We start from the raw sequence: 24607 nt of genomic DNA, 5'->3' as shown, positions 1-24607 counted from the left end.
AGCTAGTATTTTTAGGAAGTCATTGAGCGTTATTTAAGAGAGGAGAGTAGGCATGCCAGAATTATAGGATACATTGTTTTTATGTATTTAATAAAGCAAAAGTGAATATAGAAAAGTATATTTGTATTGTATTTAAGTAAAAAATAGACCTTCAGTTGTATGACAGAATATGCTGTGTATATTCAGAGTTTTAATTTTTTTAAAAGTAGTATTTGAAATTTGAGGTATTTTTCTAAGTGGAATCCTTTGTGATTTTTTTCACCCCTACATTATAACATTTTGGATAATAACAGTAGTCTCAGTAGCCCCGAGGTTTGGTTTATTAAAGAAATTAAACCAACACAGAAATAAATGAAAACAGATATATTATTTGCTATATTCAATTAAATATCTAAGAAACAATATTTGTTTTTGAGTATTAAAACTGATCTTTTAATTTAGGCAACCATGTTGACTGATAAATATAAACAAGGTAAATTACATGCTTATAAGCTCATTTGTAATACAATGAAAAGAAGACAAGATGTATCTCCAAATAGAGATTTTCTAACACATTTCTACAATATAATGCATTGTGGGTTACTTCATATTGATCAGGTAAATATATATATGCCTTCTAAGAAATTATTTTATCTGTTTATCCTTAATTCTTAATTCTGTTTAACTTTTGATTTTTAAGATCTAGAATTAAAACTAGCTCCTGTATATAGCAGTTTATATAGAGTTTGATTCCATTTTAAGACCTTATTTGTTCTTAAAGCATGGTTGAAAATAAGCCATTTAATGGGTTAGGGGGTTGATTTGAGTGTTCCTCCAACTTTAATGTTATACCAACTAGTTTACTTTTTGAAGAGGTTAAACCATTCTTTGCTTAAATTGACAATATCTTTCTGTGATGCCCCATAGTCCCTATTACTAGACATTTTATAATTGATAGTTGATATTTGAAGCGTATGAATTTGTTCACCTCATCTTACAGTAGTCAGAGCTGTTTTTTTCTACTTTTTCTTATTACCACCAATTATAGTAACATGGTTACAATTATATTGACTTTGCAATTGTATCAGTTATAATCATTAAATAGTCATAAATATAACCAGAACATTATTCAGGAGTCTTGATATTGGCTATAAAACTAAAAAGTATGGGAGATTACAAGTCAAAGTAATTAAATATTTTTATCCTTATGTGATTGAAACTTGTAGGTCACTACGAGAGTACTGTTAATATTAAAAGATGGTAATTATATTTCTTTCTGAAAACACTTGTAGCATTAATCTAAAGTAATCACAGTTTCTAACCCTATAAACATATCTCAAATAAATTGACACTATTAGTTACTAGAGAGAGCTTTTGTTTAAAATAAGTTAAATTGAGTAATATGACCAAATCCACTGAATCCTCATACTAAATGCCAAAAACATAGTGAATGAATAACCAGGAACATTCCCTTTAAATGTACCCACTTCTAGATTTCCAAAGTTGAACATCTATTATTTAAGGACTCTATATAAAAAAAAGAGAATCTCCACAGTTGCCACATAGCAAGTCATGTGGGTTCAGAGATGAAAGTTATCAGTTGGAGACAAATAGGTAGCAGAAGATGCTACTCTGTTGTTCAGTTTTATATGTGTAGGCATTAACCCTTGAAGTGACAAGTCTTTTCTGCTATCTAGTGTGGAAAAAAATGTCATAGGCTTTGTCAGTTAAAACAAATTTGTTTTAAGTTTATGTATTTTTTGGAAGAATTCAATTAGTCTCCAATTAGTCATCCAATGTACAATTATTACTTTTTTGTTTCACATATTATTTATGTTTAAGGATATAGATTAGCTGGTACCCAAGATTATATATGTGATATTCTTTTTCCCTTTACTTCTTTATTCTAAGGATATTGTCAATACAATCATCAAGCACTGCTCACCTCAATTTTTTTCACTTGGTTTGCCTGGTGCCACAATGCTTATTATGGATTTTATTGTAGCAGCTGGTAGAGTGGCTTCTTCAGCTTTTCTTAATGTAAGTTTTTATTTATTTTTTCTTCATAATATAACAAGCTTTTGTTAAGCAGGATTCAACTAACAGAGCCACAAAGGAAGAACTGTTGTGGATAAAATATAACAAGCTGATATTGAGCAAAGTTCGTAGTTTTAATTGAGTTAGATTCTTGTATGTTAAAAAATGTAAGCAAGAAATTTTGAAGTGTAAGAAATCACTAAAATTACTTGATGAATTGACTGTAAAAATGGGTAACATCTGATAAGCAAAACAGGTAAGAATCTAAGGGAAAGAAGAAAGTGAAGAAAGGGCATTCATTGGGTGCTATCAAAAGATAAATAAGAAACAGTAGGGAATAATCATTATACAGTGTGTATAATATCAAATCATGATGTTGATCAAATTGAATGTATTCAGTCTTTATTTGACAAATATTTAATGGGGAAAAAAAATGAATGAGATAACCCAGGAAAATGCCCCCACTGTACTCTTAACACTGTGTGTGAGAATTTTTTTTCACACAGTTATGGAGCTGAATGAAACACAGCTCATGAGAAAATGCCAATGAAGTGGATATGACTGAAATATGTTCATATGTAAGTGGCAATGGTGAACTAGAGACGAAGGCAGTTAGCTGTGTATATAATGCTGAAAAGGTCAGATTTTATCCTAAGGAAGGATTGAATAACCATTGAAATATTTTAAGCAAGTAGTGACTTGATGAAATTAGTATTTTGGAAGAATCACCCTGGAGCAATGTATAAATGAGAAATAACAACTGAAAATCTATTGGAAAAACTGAGTGTATATGGAAGAGAAAAATACTTGGGCAACACTTTAAAACTTGCAAAGCAATTTAACAGATTATATCTTTGAAAGCTGCAAAAGACTAAGAGTGAATGAAAGGAGTTCTATTTGTGCCGTGGCAAGGTACTGTGTATTAGATATTCATGAGGAAGTGTCAGGAGAAATACTGCATATTCAAGTCAAGAGCTCAAGGGAGGTGTTGGGACTGAAATTTATAAAGCTGGTAGATAGGAGTTTAAAGCTATGAAACTACATGCAGTCACCTAGAGGAAATGTCCAAATATTGAAGAGAAAAACCAGTATTTATGACTAGGTTTTGTTGTTGTTTTGGTTTGGTTTTGAGGTTTTTTTTTTTGTTGTTGTTGTTGTTTTGGTAGTATGGATTGAACCTAGGGGCACTTAACCACTGAGCCACATCCCCAACCCTTTTCTGTTTTTATTTTGAAACAGAGTCTCACAAAGTTGCTTAGGGTCTCTCTAAGTTGCTGAGGCTAGCTTTGAAATTGCAGTCTTCCTGCCTCAGCCTCTCAAGCTTCTGGGATTATAGGTGTGTGCCACCCCACCAGCTATAACTAGTTTTATAATCTTTTTTCAGTTCCTTAAGAACAATAATTTTGTCTTCATTGTGGTATTTCCAGGGCCTTGCCCCTATTAGTGGATATTGATTGATTGATTGAAAGTTAGCATATAAAGAAACATATAACATATAAAGAAGAAACGTTTATGTAGCTCACAGTTTTGGAGATTGAAAGACCAAAATAGCAAAGCTCTGGCTCTCTTACAAGGGCTCCCTGACTGGATCACTTCATACTGGACGGCATCATTATGGGAGTATGTGCAAAAGGGAAATGACATAGCAAAGGGAGGGGCCAGACTGGTACTTTATTTATTTGTTTGTTTGTTTGTTTATTGGTACTGGGGATTGAATCCAAAGGCGTTTTACCATTGAACTACATCCTCAGGCTTTTTAATTTTTTATGTTGAGACAGGGTCTTGCTAAGTTGTTGAATTCCTTGGTAAGTTGCTGAGATTGGCCTCAAATTTTTAATCCTCCTGCCCCAGCCTCCCAAGTTACTGGGATTGCAGATATGGCACCCACGCTTAGACTTTATAATCACTCCCTCTTGTGACAATGAATTCAGGGTCCCATGAGAGTTACATTAATTCCTTTTGATGGCCCAACCCAGTGACCTAACTACCTACCACTGCGTCCTACCTCATAAAAGTTCCATCTTTCAACATCACCATGCTAGGGACCAAAATAAACCTTGGGGGTGAGGGGAACCACATCCAAAAAATAACAATTCCTTTGTCTGGAATATAGAGGGATATGAATAAATTAGATATACTGTGTGCTCAAGGGATATAGTCTGCAGCTGGGGTGATAGGAAAGCTTTTTAACAACTATGAAATACAGTGTATGTTCTAAGAGGAGGAACATAGCATAATGATGAAAAGCATGGAGTCTAGAGCCAATCTGTCTGGTTCATATCCCAGCTGTACTGCTTACTAGCCATGTGACCTAGGGTGAGTTATTTGATTTCTCTGTGTCTTAGTTTCTTTGTCTATAACAGAAATAGCTTGACTAGTGGGATTATTTTATAAGGATTTAGCCACATGGTTGGAGAATTATATGACACATTTTATGCATCATATAAAAGAATTTGTTAAATGAAATCATTGGGAATTTTATTAGTTTATAGATCTGATGCAGTTTTAATGAAAAAGCATATGAATAAGTCCCTGAAAGATCAATAGTATTTGTATAATGGAGGTAAGGGAAGGTATGCCAGGCAGAGGTAAACAGACATAATAAATGTGTTCAAAGAAGGGTGACAGTACATTTTGTTTAAAGGCTAATCTGCAAGATTGTAGTAGACAGAACAGAAAAGTGCTAAAGATCCTTGCTACTGGAAGTGCAGTCTGCACATTAGAAACATTAGGCACTATCTAGGTACTTAGTAGCAGTGCAGATTTTCGGACCTTATCCCAGACCTACTCAATCAGAATCTGCATTTTGGGGGATAGAAAATACTGGGGAGCCACACATGATAGGCAAGCTGTCTACCACTGAGCTGCAACCCAGTCCTTTTTATCTCATTTTGTTGTTGATGGACCTTTATTTTATTTGCTTGTTTATATGTGGTGCTGGGAATTGAACACAGTGCCTCACGTGTACGAAGCAAGTGCTCTACAGCTGAGCTACAACTCCAGCCCATTTCTTATCTCATTTTTGAGATGAAGTCTTAATAAGTTGCACACGCTGGCCTCAAACTTGTAATCTTTTTGCTTCATCCTCCTGGTATTTGGGATAATGTATGTACCACATGCCCGCAAAATATGCATTTTAATTAGATCACAAATGATTGGTAGAATTATTGGTTAAAGATTGAGAAGCACTGCTTTAGATTATATCTTGGAAAGTTGTGAATGCTGCAGATCAGGTTATGATGCTATGTTAGCTTAAGAGTTAAATATTTTAAAGTGCAAAGAGAAATGGTGAGCCTGTCCCTTGCAAATATTAAATGAATATATTAATCTAAAAGATTAAATGGAAGACAAACTACAGACAGTAAACAAGTTACAAGTTTATTGTAGTATTATCAGTGTACACAGATTATTAGTCTTGGATACTGGTGAAAATGATAGAACTCAGAAGAGACTCATTTATAAACCAGTGCCAGTTTTTACTAACTTTTTGTGAAAACTGTTACTCTTCAGTGGGCCAGTTGTACCAGCACATTTCCTTTAGCTTTTCTCAAAGTTCTTCATAGAATTAAGCCCCAGTGTCAAAGGTATCTGTTTTTTTGTTGTTGTTCTAATTAGTTATACATGACAACAGAGTGCATTTCAACTCATTGTGCACAAATGGAGCACAACTTCTCATTTCTCTGGGTATACACAATGCATAGTCACATTTGTGTAATCATACATGTAATATGGTAATGATATACATCTTATTCCACCATCTTTTCTACCCCAGGTCCCCTCACCACTCCCTTTTGCCCCATCCAAAATTCCTCCACACATCCCATGACCACCCCCATTATGGATTAACATCCACTTATCAGAGAAAACATTCAGCCTTTGGTTTTTATTGGCTTACTTCACTACCACTGAGCCACAACCCCCGCCCCTGTTGTTTCTTGATAACTGCCATTCTGACTGGAGTGAGATGAAATCTTAAGAGTAGTTTTGATTTGTATTCCTCTAATTACTAGAGATGTTGAAGTTTTTTGTATTTCTCTTGACTGATTGTATATCTTCTGAGAAGTACCTGTTCAGCTCCTTAGCCCATTTATTGACTGGGTTGTTTGTTTGTTTGTTTGGTGTTAAGTTTTTTGAGTACTTTATATGTATTGAAGATTAGTGCTGTATCTGACATGCATGTGGCAAAAATTTGCTCCCAAAATGTAGGCTTTTTATACCTCATTGTTTGTTTCCTTTGCTAAGTGGAAGATTTTTAATTTGAATTCATCTCATTTATTGATTCTTGATTTTATTTTCTGCACTTTAGAAGTCTTGTTAAGGAAGTTGGGGCCTCATTCGACATGATGAAGATTTGGGCCTACTTTTTCTTCTATTAGGCTCTGGGTCTCTGGTCTAATTCCTAGGTCCTTGATCCACTTTGAGTTTTGTGTAGGATATGAAAGAGGGGTCTAATTTCATTTTGTTATGTGTGGATTTCCAATTTTCCTAGTAGCACCATTTGTTGAAGAGGCTGTCTTTTCTCCAATGTCTGTTTTGGGTACCTTTGTCTAATAGAAGATACCTATATTTATTTATGTGGGTTGTAAAGACAATGTCTTATATTCTGTATGCTTGGTCTACATGTCTATTTTGGTGCCAATACAATGCTGTTTTTGTTATTATAGCTCTGTAGTATCATTTAAGGTCTGGTATTATGTATGATGCTTCCTGCTTCACTCTTCTTGCTAAGGATTGCTTTAGCTATTCTGGGTCTCTTATTTTTCCAGATGAATTTCATGATTGCTTTTTCTATTTCTATGAAGAATAACATTGAAATTTTGATAGGAATTGCATTAAATCTCTATAATGCTTTTTGGTAGTACGGTCATTTTGATAATATTAATTTTGCCTATCCAAGAACATGGGTGATATTTCCATCTTCTAATGTCTTCTTCAGTTTCTTTCTTTAGTATTCTATAGTTTTCTTTTTTTTAATTTATATATGATAGTGGAATGCATTACAATTTTTATACACATATAGAGCACAATTTTTCATATCTCTGATTGTATAAAAAGTATATTCACACCAATTAGTCTCTTCATATATGTACTTTGGATAATAATGATCATCACATTCCACCATCATTTATAACCCCATGCTCCCTCCTTTGCCCTCTAACCCCTCTGCCCTATCTAAAGTTCATCTATGCCTCCCATGCTCCCCCTCCCTACCCCACTATGAATCAGCCTCCTTATATCAAAGAAAACATTCAGCATTTGGTTATTTGGGATTGTCTATCTTCACTTAGCATTATCTTGTCTAACTCCATCCACTTACCTGCAAATGCCATGATTTTATTCTCTTTTATTGCTGAGTAATATTCCATTGTGTATATATGCCACATTTTTTAATCCATTCATCTATTGAAGGGCATCTAGGTTTGTTCCACAGTTTAGCTATTGTGAATTGCGCTGCTATAAACATTGATGCGTCTGTGTCCCTGTAGTATACAGTTTTTAAGTCCTTTGGTTATAGACCGAGGAGAGGGATAGCTAGGTCAAATGGTGGTTGTATTCCCAATTTTCCAAGAAATCTCCATACTGCTTTCCATTTTGGCTGCATCACTTTGCAGTCCCACCAGCAGTATATGAGTGTACCTTTTCCCCCCACATCTTCGCCAACACTTATGGTTGTTTGTCTTCATAATAGCTGCCATTCTGACTGGAGTGAGATGAAATCTTAAGAGTGGTTTTAATTTGCATTTCTCTAATTGCTAGTGATGATGAACATTTTTTCATATATTTGTTGATTGTATATCATCTTCTGAGAAGTGTCTCTGTGGGTCCTTGGCCCATTTATTAATTGGGCTATTTGTGGTTTTTTTGGTGTTACCTTTTTGAGTTCTTTATATCCCCTAGAGATTAGTGCTGTGTCTGATGTGTGAGGGATATGTAGTTTTCATTGTAGATGTCTTTCACCTCTTTCGTAAGATTTATTTTATTTTATTTTATTTTTTGAGGCTAATGGGAATGGGTTAGTTTTCCTAATTTCTCTTTGAGAGGATTCATCACTGATGTATAGAAATGCATTTGATTTATGGGTGTTGATTTTATATCCTGTTATTAGCTGAATTAATTTATTAGCTCTAGAAGTTCTGTGGTGGAAATTTTTGGATCTTCTAAATATAGAATCATGTTTTTGGCAAATAGTGATTGTTTGAGTTCTTCTTTTCCTGTTTGTATTGTTTAATTTCTTTCTTCTGTCTAAATGCTCTGGCTAGAGTTTCAAGAACTATGTTGAATACAAGTGGTGAAAGAAGTCATCCCTGTCTTGTTCCAGTTTTTAGAGGGAATGCTTTCAGTTTTTCTCCATTTAGAATGTTGTTGCCCTTGGGCTTAGTTAGGTAGCTTTTGTAATGTTGAGATATGTTCCTACTATCTCTGTTTTTCTAGTTTTTTGAACATGAAGTTTTGCTGTATTTCGTCGAATGCTTTTTCTGTATCTATTGAGATAATATGATTCTTACCTTTAAGTCTATTTATGTGATGAATTATGTTTATTGATTTCTGTATGTAGACCCAACCTTGCATCCCTGGGATGAACCCTATTTGAACACTATCTTTTTAATATGTTTTTGTATACAATTTGCCAGAGTTTAATAAGAGAATTTTTGCATATGTGTTCATCAGGGATATTGGTCACAAGTTTTCTTTCCTTGATGTATCTTTGTCTGGTTTTGGTATCAGGGTGATACTAGCCTCATAGAATGAGTTTGGAAGAGTTTTTTCCTTTTCTATTTCATGGAATAATTTGAGGAGTATAGGTATTAGTTCTTCTTTGAAGGTCTTGTAGAACTCAGCTGAGAATCCATCTGGTTCTGGCCTTTTCTTTGTTGGTTGGTTTTGATAGCATCTTCTATTTCATTGCTTGAAACTAATGTGTTTACATTGTGTATGTCCTCCTGATTCAGTTTGGGTAGATCATACTTCTCTTGAAATTTGTTGATATATTTGAGATTTTCTATTTGATTGGAGTATAAATTTTTAAAATAGGTTTCTCATTATCTTTTGTATTTTAGTAGTGTGTGTTGTAATATTTCTCTTCCCATCACGAATTTTAGTAACTTGAGTTTTCTCTCTCCTCATTAGCATGGCTAAGTGTTTATCAGTTTTATTTACTTTTTCAAAGAATCAACTTTTTGCTTTGTCAGGTTTTTGAGTTGTTTCTTTTGTTTCAATTTCATTGATTTCAGCTCTGGTTTTAATTATTTCTTGTCTTCTGCTATTTTTGATGTTGACTTGTTCTTTTTCTAGAGCTTTGTGATGTAATGTTAAGTCATTTATTTGATGACTTTTTATTCTTTTAATGAATGAGCTCAATGTAATGAACTTTCCTCTTAGCACTGCCTTCATAGTGTCCCAGAGATTTTGATATCTTGTATTGGTGTTCTCATTTACCTCTAAGATTTTTTTTAATTTCCTCTGTTATTTATTCTGCTGTCCATTCATCATTCAATAACATATTATTTAGTCTCCAGGTGTTAGAGTAGCTTCTATTTTTTATTTTATTGTTGATTTTTAATTTCATTAGATTGTGATCAGATAGAATGCAGTGTGGTATCTCTAATTTTTTTTATTTACTAAGAGTTGCTTTGTGGCATAATATATGGTTTATTTTAGAGGAGGATCCATGTGCTGCTGAGAAGAAAGAGTATTCACTCGTTGATGGATGAAATATTCTATATGTGTCAAGTCTAAATTATTGATTGTATTATTTAGTTCTATAGTTACTTTGTTTAGTTTTTGTTAGGAATATCTGTCCAGTAATGAGAGAGGTATGCTAAAGTCATCCATTGTTATTGTGTTGTGGTCTATTTGATTCTTGAGTTTGAAAGATTTATGGGTGTTGATTTTATATCCTGTTACTTGCTGAATTCATTTATTAGCTCTAGAAGTTCTCTGGTGGAATTTTTTGGATCTTCTAAATATAGAATCATGTATTATTTAGAAGCGTTTGTTTGATGTACGTAAATGCTCCATTGTTTGGGACGTAAATATTTATGATTGTTATGTCTTGCTGATATATGATTCCCTTAAGCAGTATGAAATGTCCTTCTTTATCCCTCCTGACTAACTTTGGCTTGAAGTCCATTGTATCTGAAATGAGGATGGAAATCTCTGCTTGTTTACGCAGTACATGTGAGTGGTATGTTTTTTTCCATCCTTTCACCTTCTGTCTGTGGGTGTTTTTTCTTATGAGTCTCTTGAAGACAGCATATTATTAGGTCTTTTTTTTCAATCGGTCTGCCAATCTTTATCTTTTGATTGATTAGTTTAGGCCATTAACATGCAGGATTATTGAGATTTGATTTGATACATATTCCTAGTCATTTTGGTTTATTTTTTGTTTTTAACTTGACTTGTTTTCTCCTTTGAATGACTTTTCATTTAGTGTAGTTAGTTCCTCCTTTTGCTGATTTTCATTGTTTTGTTTTTTTTCATTTCCTCCTCATGTAATATTTTGCTGAAAATGTTCTGTAGTGCAGGCTTTCTAGTTGTAAATTCTTTTAACTTTTGTTCATCATGGAAGGTTTTTATTTTGTCATCAAATCTGAAGCTTAATTTTGCTGAACATAAGATTCTTTGTTGGCATCCATCTTCTTTTAGAACTTTGTATATGTTGTTCTAGGACTTCTTAGCTTTAAGGGTCTGGGCTGAGAAATCTGCTGCAATCTGAATTGGTTTTCTCCTATATATAATCTGGTACTTTTCTCTTGTGGCCTTTAAAATTCTATCCTTGTTCTGTATGCTAGGCATTTTCATTGTAGTGTGCCTGGGTATGGATCTATTGTAATTTTGTACATTTGGGTCCTGTGAGCCTGTTATTTGATTTTCCATTTCTTTCTTTAGGTTTGAGAAATTTTCTGATATTATTTCATTGAAAAGATTGGGCATTCCTTTGGTGTATATTTCTGTGCCTTCCTCAATTCTGATAAATCTTAAATTTGGTCTTTTCACGTTATCCCATAATTCTTGGATGTTCTATTCATGGTTTCTTATATATTCACTTTGTGTTCAGCTTTATTTTCAAGATTATATATTTTGTTTTCATTGCCTGAGGTTCTGTTTTCCAAGTGATTTAGTCTGTTGGTGATACTTTCTATTGGATTTTTAATTTGATTTATTGTTTCCTTCATTTCAAGGATTTGTGTGGATTTGTGTGGGTTTTTTTCCCCCCAGAAGTTTTGTTTTGTTTTTTAGCTCTTCATTGAAGTGATTTTTTGCTAACTGTATTTGTTCTCTGACACCATCCTTTACTTCACAGATCAGTTTAATTATGTACATTATGAATTCCTTCTCTGATATTTTTTCTACTGTGTTGTCAGTGGATTCTAACCATTTTGGTTCAGGGTGCTTTCTTCCCTTGTTTTTTCATGTTGTTGGTGTGTCTTCTAGCAGTGTGGATTCAAGGTATTATGGTTTCTACCCTATAGATTTATAGTGCCCCTATAGGTTTCCATTACTTTGCCTTTAAAGGGAAGATCAATATTAACAGTTACCAGTGCAAACAGTGTGCAGCCTTAAACCAAATAGTAGCTATTAAGACATTTACAGTTTTGTCGCAATAAACAGAAATGATGTATTCAGTTATTGTCTATAATATATACAATAGGTTTGCCAAAGGGTCTACAATTTTAATGATAGAGAGAGAACAGGGTAGTGTAGGATGTGATGTTTATGAGGTAGATGGGGGGAGAAGATAGAAGTATTAGATCATTGGAAGAGTGAAAGAGGAATCAGTAGAAGTTGGCTGTGAGCAGGAGAAAAGAGAGTAAGACAATCCGGGGAATGAAATAAGTGAGAGGAAAATGTAGAGAAGGAATAAAATAAGAAAAAAAATTAAAAATATTCAATAATGCAAAACTAAAGTGATATACAATAAAACTGTAATATACTACTCAGACATCCCAGTCCTCAGTAGCTTGATGTATGAAAATTACTTGGTTTCAAAACTGGTGGGGATGTGAAAACAGAAAAGAAAAGAAGAAAAATCTCAAAAGAAAATTGAACAATTATTTCTGTTGGAGTTCAATAGTTTCTCTGCTTCCCTTCTCATCCAATAGGTAGAGTTATGTGGAGTTTGCTGGTATCTCTACCCTCAGGAAGGTGAGGGTTTCTAGGGTGGTAGGGTGAGTCTTGGAGGCGGAACTCCTCAAGGTGCAAAATGGCAATTTCCAGTCTCCATTGGAAGACTGCACCCAGGAGTCTCTTTTGGGGTCCATTTGTGTGATATGTGAGCCTGATCTTAGCCCCTTATGTTGCTTGCAGACCTCACAATTCCTGGTCTCTAATTTAGTCTCTAAACTGTATCCCTCCCACTCCCACCTTTTCAACTTCCCAATCAGGCACCTCTCTCTCCAGAGGTCCTAAGGGCTGAGTGCTGGGGTCTACGTGCCTGTTGTGGAGAGCTGTTCTGTATCAGGCAGATCAGGACTAGGTGTTGAGAGCTGCAGGCTGGCCACATAGCTGCAAGCTCTAGGCTGGGTTGGTGGCCCTGGATACCCAGTGGATGCCAGACTGGTTGGCTGGGCAAGCCAATAGCAAGATGCCCTCACACCCTCTTCCAATCTATGGACCCCATGCAAGGCGCTCTCCTGCCTCTCCAGCAAGGTGGTGTCTATTAGCACATCTAGCAGGGAGACCTCAGATGTTACCAAGCCTGCAGGTGCCTTGATGATGGTATTCTAGGCCCTGGCTGGCATCCCTATATAGAAGCGGCCATGTCCCTAGATGATGGCAGCAGCAGCGGCAAATCTGTAGGTACCTTGATGTTGGGCTTTCAGGCCCTGGAGAGTGTCCCATGATGTAGGCTGCCCCAACTCAAGATGGCAATGTTAGTAGCAGAGGTAACCCAATATGGTGGCTTAGGTGTCCCAAGATAGAGGCAACTGCTTTCAGGAATGGGTCAGTGAATGTGGCCATGTGGTGACAGTGGGTGGCCTTGGTGCTGCGGGGAAGTAGGGGTTTGCAGAGGTGTTTTCTCCCAGCCCTACCTGGTGTCCCAAGGTGGAGGCTACCACATCAAGATGGCTATGATGGTAGCTGCAGTGTCTCAAGTTGGAGACAGCCACCTTGGGAGATGAACCCGCAGCCATAGGCGGCTCAGTGATGGTTGTGGCCATGTTGGTAGATGGGGAGCCTGCAGCGCAGTTGGGTGGGCCTGCACTGCACAGTCGGTGTGTCTGCGTTTCATGTAACTAACTTCTCTATACATTGGTTGTGTGACATCTTTGGGAAAATAGAGAAATTAGTCATTTTCTGTATTCTCTGTTTTATATGATGAATATTTCTTAAAGAAGGCTAATATAGGAAATTGATTCTTTTTTGAAATCAAACCTAACACATCTCAACTGGAAATTTAAGATAGTCTTTCCCCCTGCATGGTGTTGGAACTATTTAGTCCAAATCTCATTCCCATTTTAGATCTCATGCATATATCATTTTCCTTTGTTAATATTTCTCTTCTTCCTTAGGCAGATTACAAGATAACTGATTCAGTTTTGCTTAATTACAATCACATTCTAGGTCTGTTCTCTTATATCCACAGGCCCAAACATTCCCATTTGCCTTAGCACCTTTACAGAAAAACTCTTAGCTAATCAATTTCATTATATATTTATTTTTTAAATGAGTTTCATTTTTATAGGATAACTTCTAAATTGGGAATGTGAGCTCATCCTGCTCCTTCAGACTCCTGCCTTGTATCTCTAAATCTAGAAAGGAGTCATTTTGTTTTGAAAAATAACATAGTAGAGTACTGCTACATTGCCTCTATTACAAATTATTAAGACAGGTAAATCTTTTGGAAACTGGTTTTTGATTAATATGAATAGAAGTATTATATTTCTAGTTGTTCAGTGTTTCACATTTTATTAAGTATTGTTAAGCATATAAATCTATTTGCAGATATTTTAATATTAAGCATTAGTAGGTAGGTGTTGTTGTTTGGTGGACATGCAAGAGGCAGAGAGGAAAAATAATGCTTAGTATTGATAATTGAGAAATGACTTAATAACAGCTAAGGAAAAAAGATGAAGAGTTACTTCAATCTGCAGGCCAGGCATACATTCTAATGTTTATTTTAGTAAGTATCATAAGCAATGCTTTTTCCATATGTGTTATATAAAACTTTTTTAGACTGGTGTTCGTTTCTTAAAGATATAGTTGACATTTTCATCCACATTTATTCATCTGTAGGTAGTAACATGCAGTCTAGTGGCATTGAATCATCTGCTTATTAGAACAATATGTCACATTGTGTGTTACCTTTAAAAAATAAAGTAAAATATGAAGTATTTATAGTTCTTCTTCAGGGTAAATGTGTGCTGTAGATAATGAGATTATAAGTAGGAATATAACTTAACTATGGCTTATTTCTGCCTATTAGATACTTTTGAGGAAATTTCTGTTATTTGTCCTTTACCTCAATTGAGAATAACAATACTTTGTGTAGAAAGTATACATAGAAACTTAATCTTTCTGTGTGTCCCCTTTTTGAATTTTGTTTTATACTCCTACTTCCCTTTATAATATAGTTGAGTAATAAAGTAATTTTAGGTTAGTGTAATAACAAATATATTTTAAAGATTTTTTTTAAAAATCTGATACATAGGCGCCAAGAGTAGAAGCACAAGTTCTTCTGGGATCTTTGGTTTGCTTTCCCAACTTGTATTGTGAACTGCCTGCTCTCCATCCCAATATTCCAGATATTGCTGTGTCTCAGTTTACAGATGTGAAGGTAAGAAATCAGATACAGTTTGTAGCATTTAACTGATTTTATAACATAAAATATATGCAATAAAATTTGTTTCTTTTTGAAATCTACTGAGTTGTTGAACAACATTAACCAGCTAAATCTCCCAGAACAAAAACTGGAATGTTAATTAGGATTATTGCCTTTTTATTTTTATTTTTCTGGATGTGTTTAAATTACTTTGGTATCTTTATCTCATTTTTGAACCTATTCATGTTTGTTTCTTAGGATTCATTCATTCACTCACTGAGCATTTATCAAAACATCCTATGAACCAGATGTGGTGTTGCTAATGTAAGGCTTCTGGAATTGAGATGGCAAACTATACCTACATATTTGACTCCCTCTCCCAATTTCTCAGCATGTAGTATCAAACAAAGTAATGGAAAATTCTGTACTGCTATATGAAACTTTGGAATTGAGGTAGTAATCCTATGTACCTAAAGTGTTACAGGACCTGGATAGTAGTTGGTATAATATTTTTTTTTCTTTGTACTAGTAAGTGAGCCCATATGTACTCCACCATTGAGTTATATCCCCAGGCCTTTTTATTGTTTATTTTGAGACAGGGTCTCTCAGTGTTGCCCAGGGTGATATGGAACTTGCAACCCTCCTGCCTCAGCCTCCCCAGTAGCCATGATTACAGGCATGTGTCACCATAACCCTTCAGCCTGTGTAATATTAGCAGTGATTATATAGTTGCAAAGAGAACCTCTCCAGATCCCAGATAGTAATCCTTTAAAAAACAATGTGCCCAGGCAGGAGCAGTGTATTAAATACACATGTTAAAAATTTCAGATAGGAGACTCTCAAAAGGTTGTTCTGTGCCTCTGTAGAGTTCAGCCTCTATTGAAAGGGTAAAGTGTGTGACATGATCAGCATCCTTAGTCCTCTGAATTTAGTACTTCTTGTGTGTGTGTGTTGGGTGGGTGGGGGGGTGTACTGGCAGTTTAACCCTAGGTTTTCCTACCACTGAGCTACATCTCAGCCTCCCCACCCTTTTTTTTAAATTTTGAAACGGGGTCTCACTAAGTTCCTGAAGCTGGTATCAAATTTGTGATCTTCCTGTGTTAGCCTCCCAAGTTGCTGGAATTACAGGCATGTACCACTACACATGGCTAGACTCAGTGATTGTTAAACCTAAGTAGAGGGGAGTGCTGTGAAAACCTCTTTTAGTAAGGATAAAAAAAATCAGTGCTCTGAACCCACAGTATGCTGTTTAGTGAATAATTCAATCACTGTCAAGACCTATCTCTATCTGAATGCTTACATATAAATTCTAAAGGGCTTAACAATCCTGTGCCTGTCACAGTTATTCCCAGGTAGTCTCTATGATTGATCTTAATTTGTTCTCAGAATTAGAAAGGTTGAGAAAAAGACACTTTAGCTCCTCAGGGGTCATGCAGATGATTTTTATGTGTTGTCATGGAGATGATTTTTATGTGTTGCTTATATTTTCCTTAGAATCCATATTTCTCTTCATAACATTTATCATACTTGTAATTTCTTACTCAGTGCTTAACTTCTATTTTAGACAAATACCATGAAATCTTTTTTTTAAATAATGTTATTGTATTTTTTGTACATTTACTTTATTTTTATGTGGTGCTAAGGATCGAACCCAGGGCCTCACACATGCTAGGCAAGCGCTCTGCCACTGAACTACAACCGCAGCCCCCATGTGATCTTATATACTATTATATCCTCATGACCTAACACTTTTTGATATATAGCATATACTCATTAATGTGAACAAATGAATTTGACTTACACGTACAATCAAGTGGCTCAGTGCAAATTTACAATGACACTTAACAGAAACTACATGAATTTACCTTAGCTTTTCAAGGTTTAATAGTTTGTTTTATTTTCAGAAGATCCTGAAGGTCAAGGATCGATAATTGTTTTAATTTTCTCTACCTATTGAGATGATTAGATGATTTTTATCCTTCATTCTGTTAAAGTGGTATATTATGTTTATTGATTTACATGTGTTGAACAATTCTTGTAGCCATAGAATATATCCTACTTGGTAATGGTGTATGATTCTTTTATTGTGCTGTTCAATTTGGTTTATTGTTATTGTTTTGAGGATTTTTGCATTTGTATTCATCAGAGATAGTGGCCTATAATTTTTTTTTCCCTTGTTAATACCCTTGTCTGATGTTGGCATCAGGGTAAATGTGACCTTATAAATTGAGTTTGGAAGTATCCTACCTGTTTAGTTTTCTTGGAAGCATTTGAGAAGGGTTAGTATTAATTCTTTAAATATTTGGTATAATTCATCAGTGAAACCATCTGTTGGCGGCTTTTAAATGCTATTTCTCAAAGCTTAAAAAAGATGTTCATGACTTTAAGATATTAATTCTGCTTTAATTATCTTTCTTATAGTGAGCCTTTATGACTTTTCCAATCAGGAAAAAAGGTTATTTTTTAACATATTCTTTTGGTACAAATTTCATAAATTGTTTTATTAGCTACTTGTATAAATAACATTGGATTCTTTATTAAAAGTATTTACATGAGAATAAATTGTTCTCTTAACTATTGTATCTCTAATACCTCTTTGCAGGGCCTAGCCCAAATTGGCCACCTAATAAATATCTGTTGACTAAGTGAATGAAAATCTTACTAATTGCTATTAACTATTTTCCTTTATTTTAGGAACTCATAATCAAAACTGTATTAAGCTCAGCAAGGGATGAGCCCTCTGGTCCTGCACGGTAGGTCAGGTATTCTTAGATTAACATTTACTACAACTATTCTGTGTTTGAAATCTCATTTTAGAAGTTGATTGAATTTTTATAGCAGTTCAGGTTGTTTCAGACACACAAAAGCCATTCTGAACTACAAGTTTAAATTATTTGAATGATTAAATACTCTCACTTTTTTTTTCATGATTACATACTAATCTTCCTTCATTAAAAAATAAAAATGAAAACCTGTTCATCTTTTTCAGTTATTTAACCCTGTGTCTGGTATATGTAAAATGAGTTATTTTGATTTATTTAAGTACATTTTGTGTTCTCTTCAGATTATATTTATCATTGTGTTCTTATATAATACCTTGAAATACAACATAGGCTCAATGAGTGTTTGTTGAATTGAATTAAAACAAAATATTTTTATGGTAGACTGTAATATATCTAAAAATAGTATGTTTTAATATTCATATGTATTGATCATGATTTGGGGGGGATTGATGCTGGGAATTGAACCCAGGAGTGCTCTACAGCTGAGCTATATCCCCTACTCTTTTAATTTTTTATTTTATTATTTTGAGATAGGGTCTTACCAAGTTACTGAGTGTCTTGCTAATTTGTGAAGGCTGGCCTTGAAATGCAATCCTCCTGTCTCAGCTTCCCACGTTGCTGGGATTATTGGCATTTCCCACTGTACACAGCTGATTATGATTTCTAATAGAATATAAGCAACAAGATTTTTAATTTTTCCTTTTTATGTCTTAATCATATAAAACTGACATTTTCTGTCTTGCTAAATAAACCTTTCCTCAAAAAGAAGAGACTTAAATTAGGAGGTTGCCAGAATACACTATGTTCCCTTGCTTCCTTAAAATTTCAAGTTATATCTTATATTTCTTGATGCTGATTTTAATGTGTGTCATTAGTTTCAACATTAGTCCTTCTCCTCTGACTTTACCTCTGTGAAGCTTCCTTTTCCAATCATGTATATATTTGTTGATCCAAGATTCAAAAGGTATAGATCATGGCTTTGACCATTCAGATTCTAATTTATTTTTATTTTTTGAACATATATTTTTTAGTTGTAGGTGAACACAATCTCTTTATTTTATTTTTATGTGGTGCTGAGGATCGAACCCAGTGCCTCATGCATGCTAGGCGAGCGCTTTACAGCCTCAGCCCTCTAATTTTAATTTAAATTTCTTTTTCTAGCAATTAAAAATGATGTAACATGAACAGTTTAGTTACATGAAACCCCTCCATTACAAGTTTTTCTCACTTGGTAGCCAAGTTAACTAAAAACAAACCTCTTTGAGCAAATTCTTTTACCCTGATCTCATTCAAGTTTACAAGAATTTTCCCCAATATTTGTTTCATTTAATTCTCATCAAATTGGGAGAGATTGATACATCACCTTCTCCCAATTTTGTTATTCAGTAACTGATGCTTAATAAACTAATACTTATTAAACCTAAAGTTAACATTTATTAAGCCCTTTCTGTGTGCTAGGTGTGTTCTAGACACTTTGTATTTATTATGGCAGTGCATTTCATAATAACTCTGAGAAATATACAGTTTTTACCTTTTGATTTATAAATACAGAAACTGGAGCCCAGAAAATTTAGATAACCTGCTCTATCAGATAAGGCAGAGCCATAATTATTATCCTCACAGTTTGTCTTAAAGAATAATTATTAGATGCATAATTTTGTTGATTCTTTTTAGTTATACATGACAGTAGAATCCATTTTGACATAATTATTAAAGCATGGAATATATCTTGTTCTAATTCAGTCTCTAGTACTTCCCCATCCCCTCCATCCCAGACATATCCTTCTCTCTTCCCTCTACTGATCTCTTTGCCATTTACCCACTTTTTTTTAGTTCATAATGATATTATAATTTATTTATTTATTTATTTTTAATTTTTTTATTACATTGTACACAAAGGAAGCACAGCTTCTTCTTCTGGCTGAACATGATGCAAAGTCATATAGTAGTGTGATCATACATATATATAGGGTAATAATGTCCATCTCATTCCACCATCATTTTTACCCCCTCACTCCGTCCCCACTCCTCCCTCCCCTCTTGCACAATCCAAAGTTCCTTCATTCTCTCCTCACCACCTCCCATTATGGATTAGCATCTGCTTATCAGAGAAAACATCCAGCCTTTGGTTTTTGGTTTTGGCTTATTTTGCTTAGCATGATATTTCTCCACATTACCTGCAAATGCCATAATTTCATTCTTTTTTAAGGCTGATAAATATATATAAAATATATATATATATATATATATATATATATATATATATATAAATTATATCACATTTTCTTTATCCATTAATCTGTTGATGGGCACCTAGGTTGGCTTCAGAGCTTAACTATTGTGAATTGTGCTGCTATAAACATTGATGTGGCTATGTCACTGTAGTATGTAGTATGCTGAATTTAAATCCTTTGAATATATATCAAGGAGTGAATAACTGGGTCAAAAGTTGGTTCCACTCCTTTTTTTTTTTTTTTTTGAGGAATCTCCATACTGTTTTCCAGAGTGCTTGTACCAATTTGTAGTCCCACCAACAATGCATGAGTAAATGTATTATTTTTTTAAATAATTTTTTTTTTATTTGTTCTTTTTAGATATACATGACAGTAGAGTGTATTTTGACATATTATATATACATGGAGTGTAATTTATTCTAATTAGGATCCCATTCTTGTGGTTGTACATGATATGGAGTTTTACTGGTAGTGTATTCATATATGAACATATGAAAGTTATGTCCAATTCATTCTACTCTCTTTCCATTGACGCATAATTAGTAAGTGGCAGAACTAGGATTGAACATAGAGCTTAGGATCCTAAATCTCTTTTTTCTTTTAAACTATGTTGACTCTTAAGTGAAGGAATGTGGAAAACTAAAACAGCCGCTCAGATATAGATCAAGGAATGATTAACATAACAGCTTGTTTGAGTGTTGAACAACCTCAGAAATTGAACTTGTTTTTCTATACCTTTGTGTAATGGACCTCTTTTTAGAAGCTTATACTCCAAAATCTGAGCAGGAGTAATGTGAATAATCTTGATTATCTTGACAATTTGGAAAAGGGAGAAAATTCTGTACATACAAAACCAAAAACACAAACAAAAAAATAGAAACATCCCGTTCTTACCTCTTGTTACAACAAAAATTGTTCAGCATTTGTACTCCAGCCTCTGCCTTTAGTTAGTTGAATCCATGGACAGCTTTGCTGTACTTCAGAGTTTATTGTTGTTTTAGAACTATAGGTATTTCCATTGCTAAACTTGAAACTGATTATGAATATTACCTAGAATTTATGGGTAGACAACAGTAGGGAAGAAATAAAGCAGTTGACTTTACTATGAAGACTTTTTGGCAGTTTTAATAGTAAAAAATTTAGTAGTACTCTAGCACTTTACACTGTGAAGAAGAGACTGATCTGCTGTGTTCAAGTAGAAAAATATTTTTTTTTTTGGACTTAGAACCATTATATACTTTATCAGAATCCTAAACTTGAACATGCTGATAGAATTCTTCCTGATTCAGATGTTGCCAGACATTAGAGAACAGAACAAAAATTCTACAAGTCCTGTTTTTGTTGGAATTACTTTGTAAATTATATGAATTTTGTGTTTTCAAATAGTTTTTAAAAGAATTTGTGGCCAGTTGTGTTCAATTTAAAAGGTACAACAATAGTATTTTACTTACTCCATCAACTTCATGTTTTTACTTAAATTCATTTTACTGTTGCCAGTAAATAAAATTACACTCTTTCCTTTTGAAAGCAGGTTAAATATTTGTTTGGAAAACCTTACAGTTTTGTCATTTTATTAACATGGGTTTGTTAGAAAGATGCCATGTGTTATCTGACCCTATGACCTTGGGTAGTAGATTATAATAGAAAATTCATTTTAGGATTTAAGGGTTAGGCTCCCCCCCTTCTCTTCCTTAATCACCAATAGAATAACAAATTTATTAAATCACTTATACAGTGCATGTTCATTCTGTGTCACTTGATTGGTGTGGTGGTGATTTCATTTTACTGAAAGACTCCTGCACTTTTATTTGTATCATTGTTTGTTGCCTTTTTTGCAGATGTGTAGCACTTTGCAGTTTAGGTATTTGGATTTGTGAAGAACTAGTCCATGAGTCTCATCATCCTCAAATTAAAGAAGCTCTGAATGTAATTTGTGTTTCCTTAAAGGTAAAGACAACTTTTTAGTGACATTTATTAAGAATGCATAGTTATTTTTTCTTTAAATGTTAATTTTATCTTGTGCTCTTGAATAATTTATAATAAATGTCTTCATTTATTACATTTTTTCCTTGATCCTGAAACTTTAAGAATGATTTAAGAATGGTTCCCAGCCTGGAGATGTCACTAAGTAGGAGACCTACCATACAACTTCTTTTGTATTTGAATTTTTCCTTAAAATACATATGGATGACTCCTAAGAAGGAAACCAGTCCTTTAAGACATAAAGGAATTTTTTTGTTTGTTTTTTTTTTAACTAGTATTTTTGTAACTTACTCTTGATTTTTAACATTTATGAAATTCTTGAGCTATTCAACTCTTGGCTTATCATTCAAATGCCCTCTTTTGTAACCAGAATAAGATTTTTTTCCACATTTTTTATTGGTGCATAATAGTTGTACATATTGATGGAATTTATGGTTACATATTTATACATGCACACAATATAACAATATAATTTGGCCAATATCACTCCCCAGCATTTCATCCCACCCTCCCCAGAATAAGATTTTTTTCAGAAGTAGTAATGATTTAGAGAACCTTAATTGATAAATGGATATTTTTTTAATCAGAGGATGCTTGATATTATTTTTGTCTTAAAAATTTTAATACAGTATGTGTTTAAACATAAAATTTACCTAATAAATATTTTTGAATAGTAATAGTATTTATCTGACAGGTATTTCTGAATATGTACCATATTCAGGCACTTTGCTAGGCAAAGTAAAGGATAATGTAATATAAAATTACATTATATTTTATATTAGTATATAAAATACTAGCTTCAAGATATAGACAGATGTAGATATAAATGAAAAGATTAAAATAAAGTCCTCTGTTTCCCTCCGCCCCTACTGTCATTAGAGCAGATTATGCTAAGTGAAGCTAGCCAATCCTTAAAAAACATATGCCAAATGTCTTCTTTGATATAAAGAGAGCAACTAAGATCAGAACAGGGAAGAAGAGCATGAGGAAAAGATTAACATTAAACAGAGACAAGTGGGGGGAGAGAAAGGGAGAGAGAAGGGAAACTATGGAAATGGAAGGAGACCCTCATTGTTACACAAAATTACATATAAGAGTTTGTGAGGGCAAAGGGGAAAAAAAAAACAAGGGAGAGAATTAAACAACAGCAGATGGGGTAGAGAGGAAAGATGAGAGGGAAGGGGAGGGGGGATAGTAGGGGATAGGAAAGGTAGCAGAATACAACAGTCATTAATATGGTATTATGTAAAAATGTGGATGTGTAACCGATGTGATTCTGCAACTTGTATTTGGGGTAAAAAAATGGGAGTTCATAACCCACTTGAATCAAATGTATGGAAGATGATATGTCATGAGCTTTGTAATGTTTTGAACAACCAATTAAAAAAAAAAGAATTGTAATGCAAAATAATAATAATAATAGTAATAATAATGACAGCTCATGTATAATGGCATAATTTGACGTGAACATACTTTATATACAGAGTTACAAAAAATTGTGTTGTGAATGGATAATTATGATTGTAATGCATTCCACTATTGTCATGTATGTAAGAAATAAAAAAAATTAAAAAAAGGTTTTGCAGAAAAAAAAAAGATTAAAATAAGTGTTAACAAAGTGGGTAAAGCTAAGAATACTAGATGAATGGTGCGTTTGAACTGCAGTTTGGAGGAAGCAGAAATTTTGTCTTAGTTATCAGAGAAATTTTTGGAAAAGAGGAGGAATTTGGAACTTGAGAGAGTGAAATTTGGACATAGATAAGCATAAAAAGCTTGACTTTATGCCATTTATGTTAGTCAGCTTTTCATCATTGTGATCCAAATACCTGACAAGAACTTCTTAGAGAAGGAAAGTTTATGTTTTAGCTTATGGTTTCAGAGATTTAGTTTGTGGTTGACCAACACCATTGCTCTGGGCCCATGGTGAGGCAAAACATGGTGAAAGGGAGAGGCAGAGGGAATCTGTTCCGCTCATGGAGGCCAGAAGTAGTGGGGTGATGTGAGGGAGAGTCACAGGGAATAACTCTTCTAGGGTATGCCCCTCAATGACCTGTCTCTTTCAGCCATGTCCCACCTCCTTTCTACAGTTACCACCCAGTTATTCCATTCAAATTAGAATGGACTAATTAGGTTATGGCTTCCATAATCTAATCATTTTAACCTGTGAATATTCCTGCATAACACAGGTGCTTTGGAGGGACACCTTATATCCAAACTATAATGCTATTGGAGAGTCATCTGAGAGTTTTAAGTATAGAGAATGCCAGGATCAAACAATACTTTAGAAATTTAATTTGGAAATATTGTAAAGAGTACATTCAAACAAACAGTAGAAAAATTGATAACAAGATTAGTAATTAGAGACCAGTGCACAAATTCAGGTAGGAAAACATTTAATAAAAGTTTAATGAGGACAGTCAAACATTACAAAGAAAAAGTAAAAGTGTATATGTTTTTGGAATGTATTGTGACTTTTTTTAAATTTTGCAATTGAAGGCTTATCTTCCTAAGATTTTAATAAATGCTTATAAATGTATGATGACCAAAAAAGTATGTATGAAATTTAAAATTTTTTAGTCAGCTAATGCACTGATGAATAAATAGTTCATGAAGAAATTTCTTAATAAAAGGCCAAAGATTTATAGAATCTGAAAAGAAACCAGAGTATCATGAAGAAACTTTATATTAAACAATGATTTATTCTTGTTATTGCAGTTTACGAATAAAACAGTAGCCCAAGTGGCTTGCAGCATGCTTCACATGCTGGTTCATTATGTACCTAGACTTCAAATTTACCAACCTGATTCTCCCTTGAAAATTATTCAAGT

General features: G+C 33.9%; 1 protein-coding gene across 8 annotated transcripts in view; it reads left to right on the top strand.

Moving 5' to 3' along the window:
• Positions 1–24607, top strand: part of Ralgapa1 (Ral GTPase activating protein catalytic subunit alpha 1) — a 245655-nt gene that overhangs the window by 116495 nt on the left and 104553 nt on the right. For all 8 annotated transcript variants that reach the window (XM_058584465.1, XM_046460944.2, XM_058584469.1 and 5 more), the window contains 6 exons: positions 442–597; positions 1891–2019; positions 14669–14794; positions 17474–17532; positions 21635–21743; positions 24495–24605. In XM_058584465.1, coding sequence (XP_058440448.1) covers positions 442–597; positions 1891–2019; positions 14669–14794; positions 17474–17532; positions 21635–21743; positions 24495–24605 — 690 coding nt within the window. The remainder of the gene's footprint in view (positions 1–441; positions 598–1890; positions 2020–14668; positions 14795–17473; positions 17533–21634; positions 21744–24494; positions 24606–24607) is intronic.

Source organism: Marmota monax, unplaced genomic scaffold (genome assembly GCF_021218885.2).
Source record: "Marmota monax isolate L192 unplaced genomic scaffold, Marmota_monax_Labrador192_F-V1.1 WCK01_AAM20220418_F8-fsc00001, whole genome shotgun sequence".
Taxonomy (NCBI): Eukaryota; Metazoa; Chordata; class Mammalia; order Rodentia; family Sciuridae; genus Marmota; species Marmota monax.
Note: the sequence above shows the minus strand (reverse complement) of the source record. Positions and strands in the feature narration are given on the sequence as shown.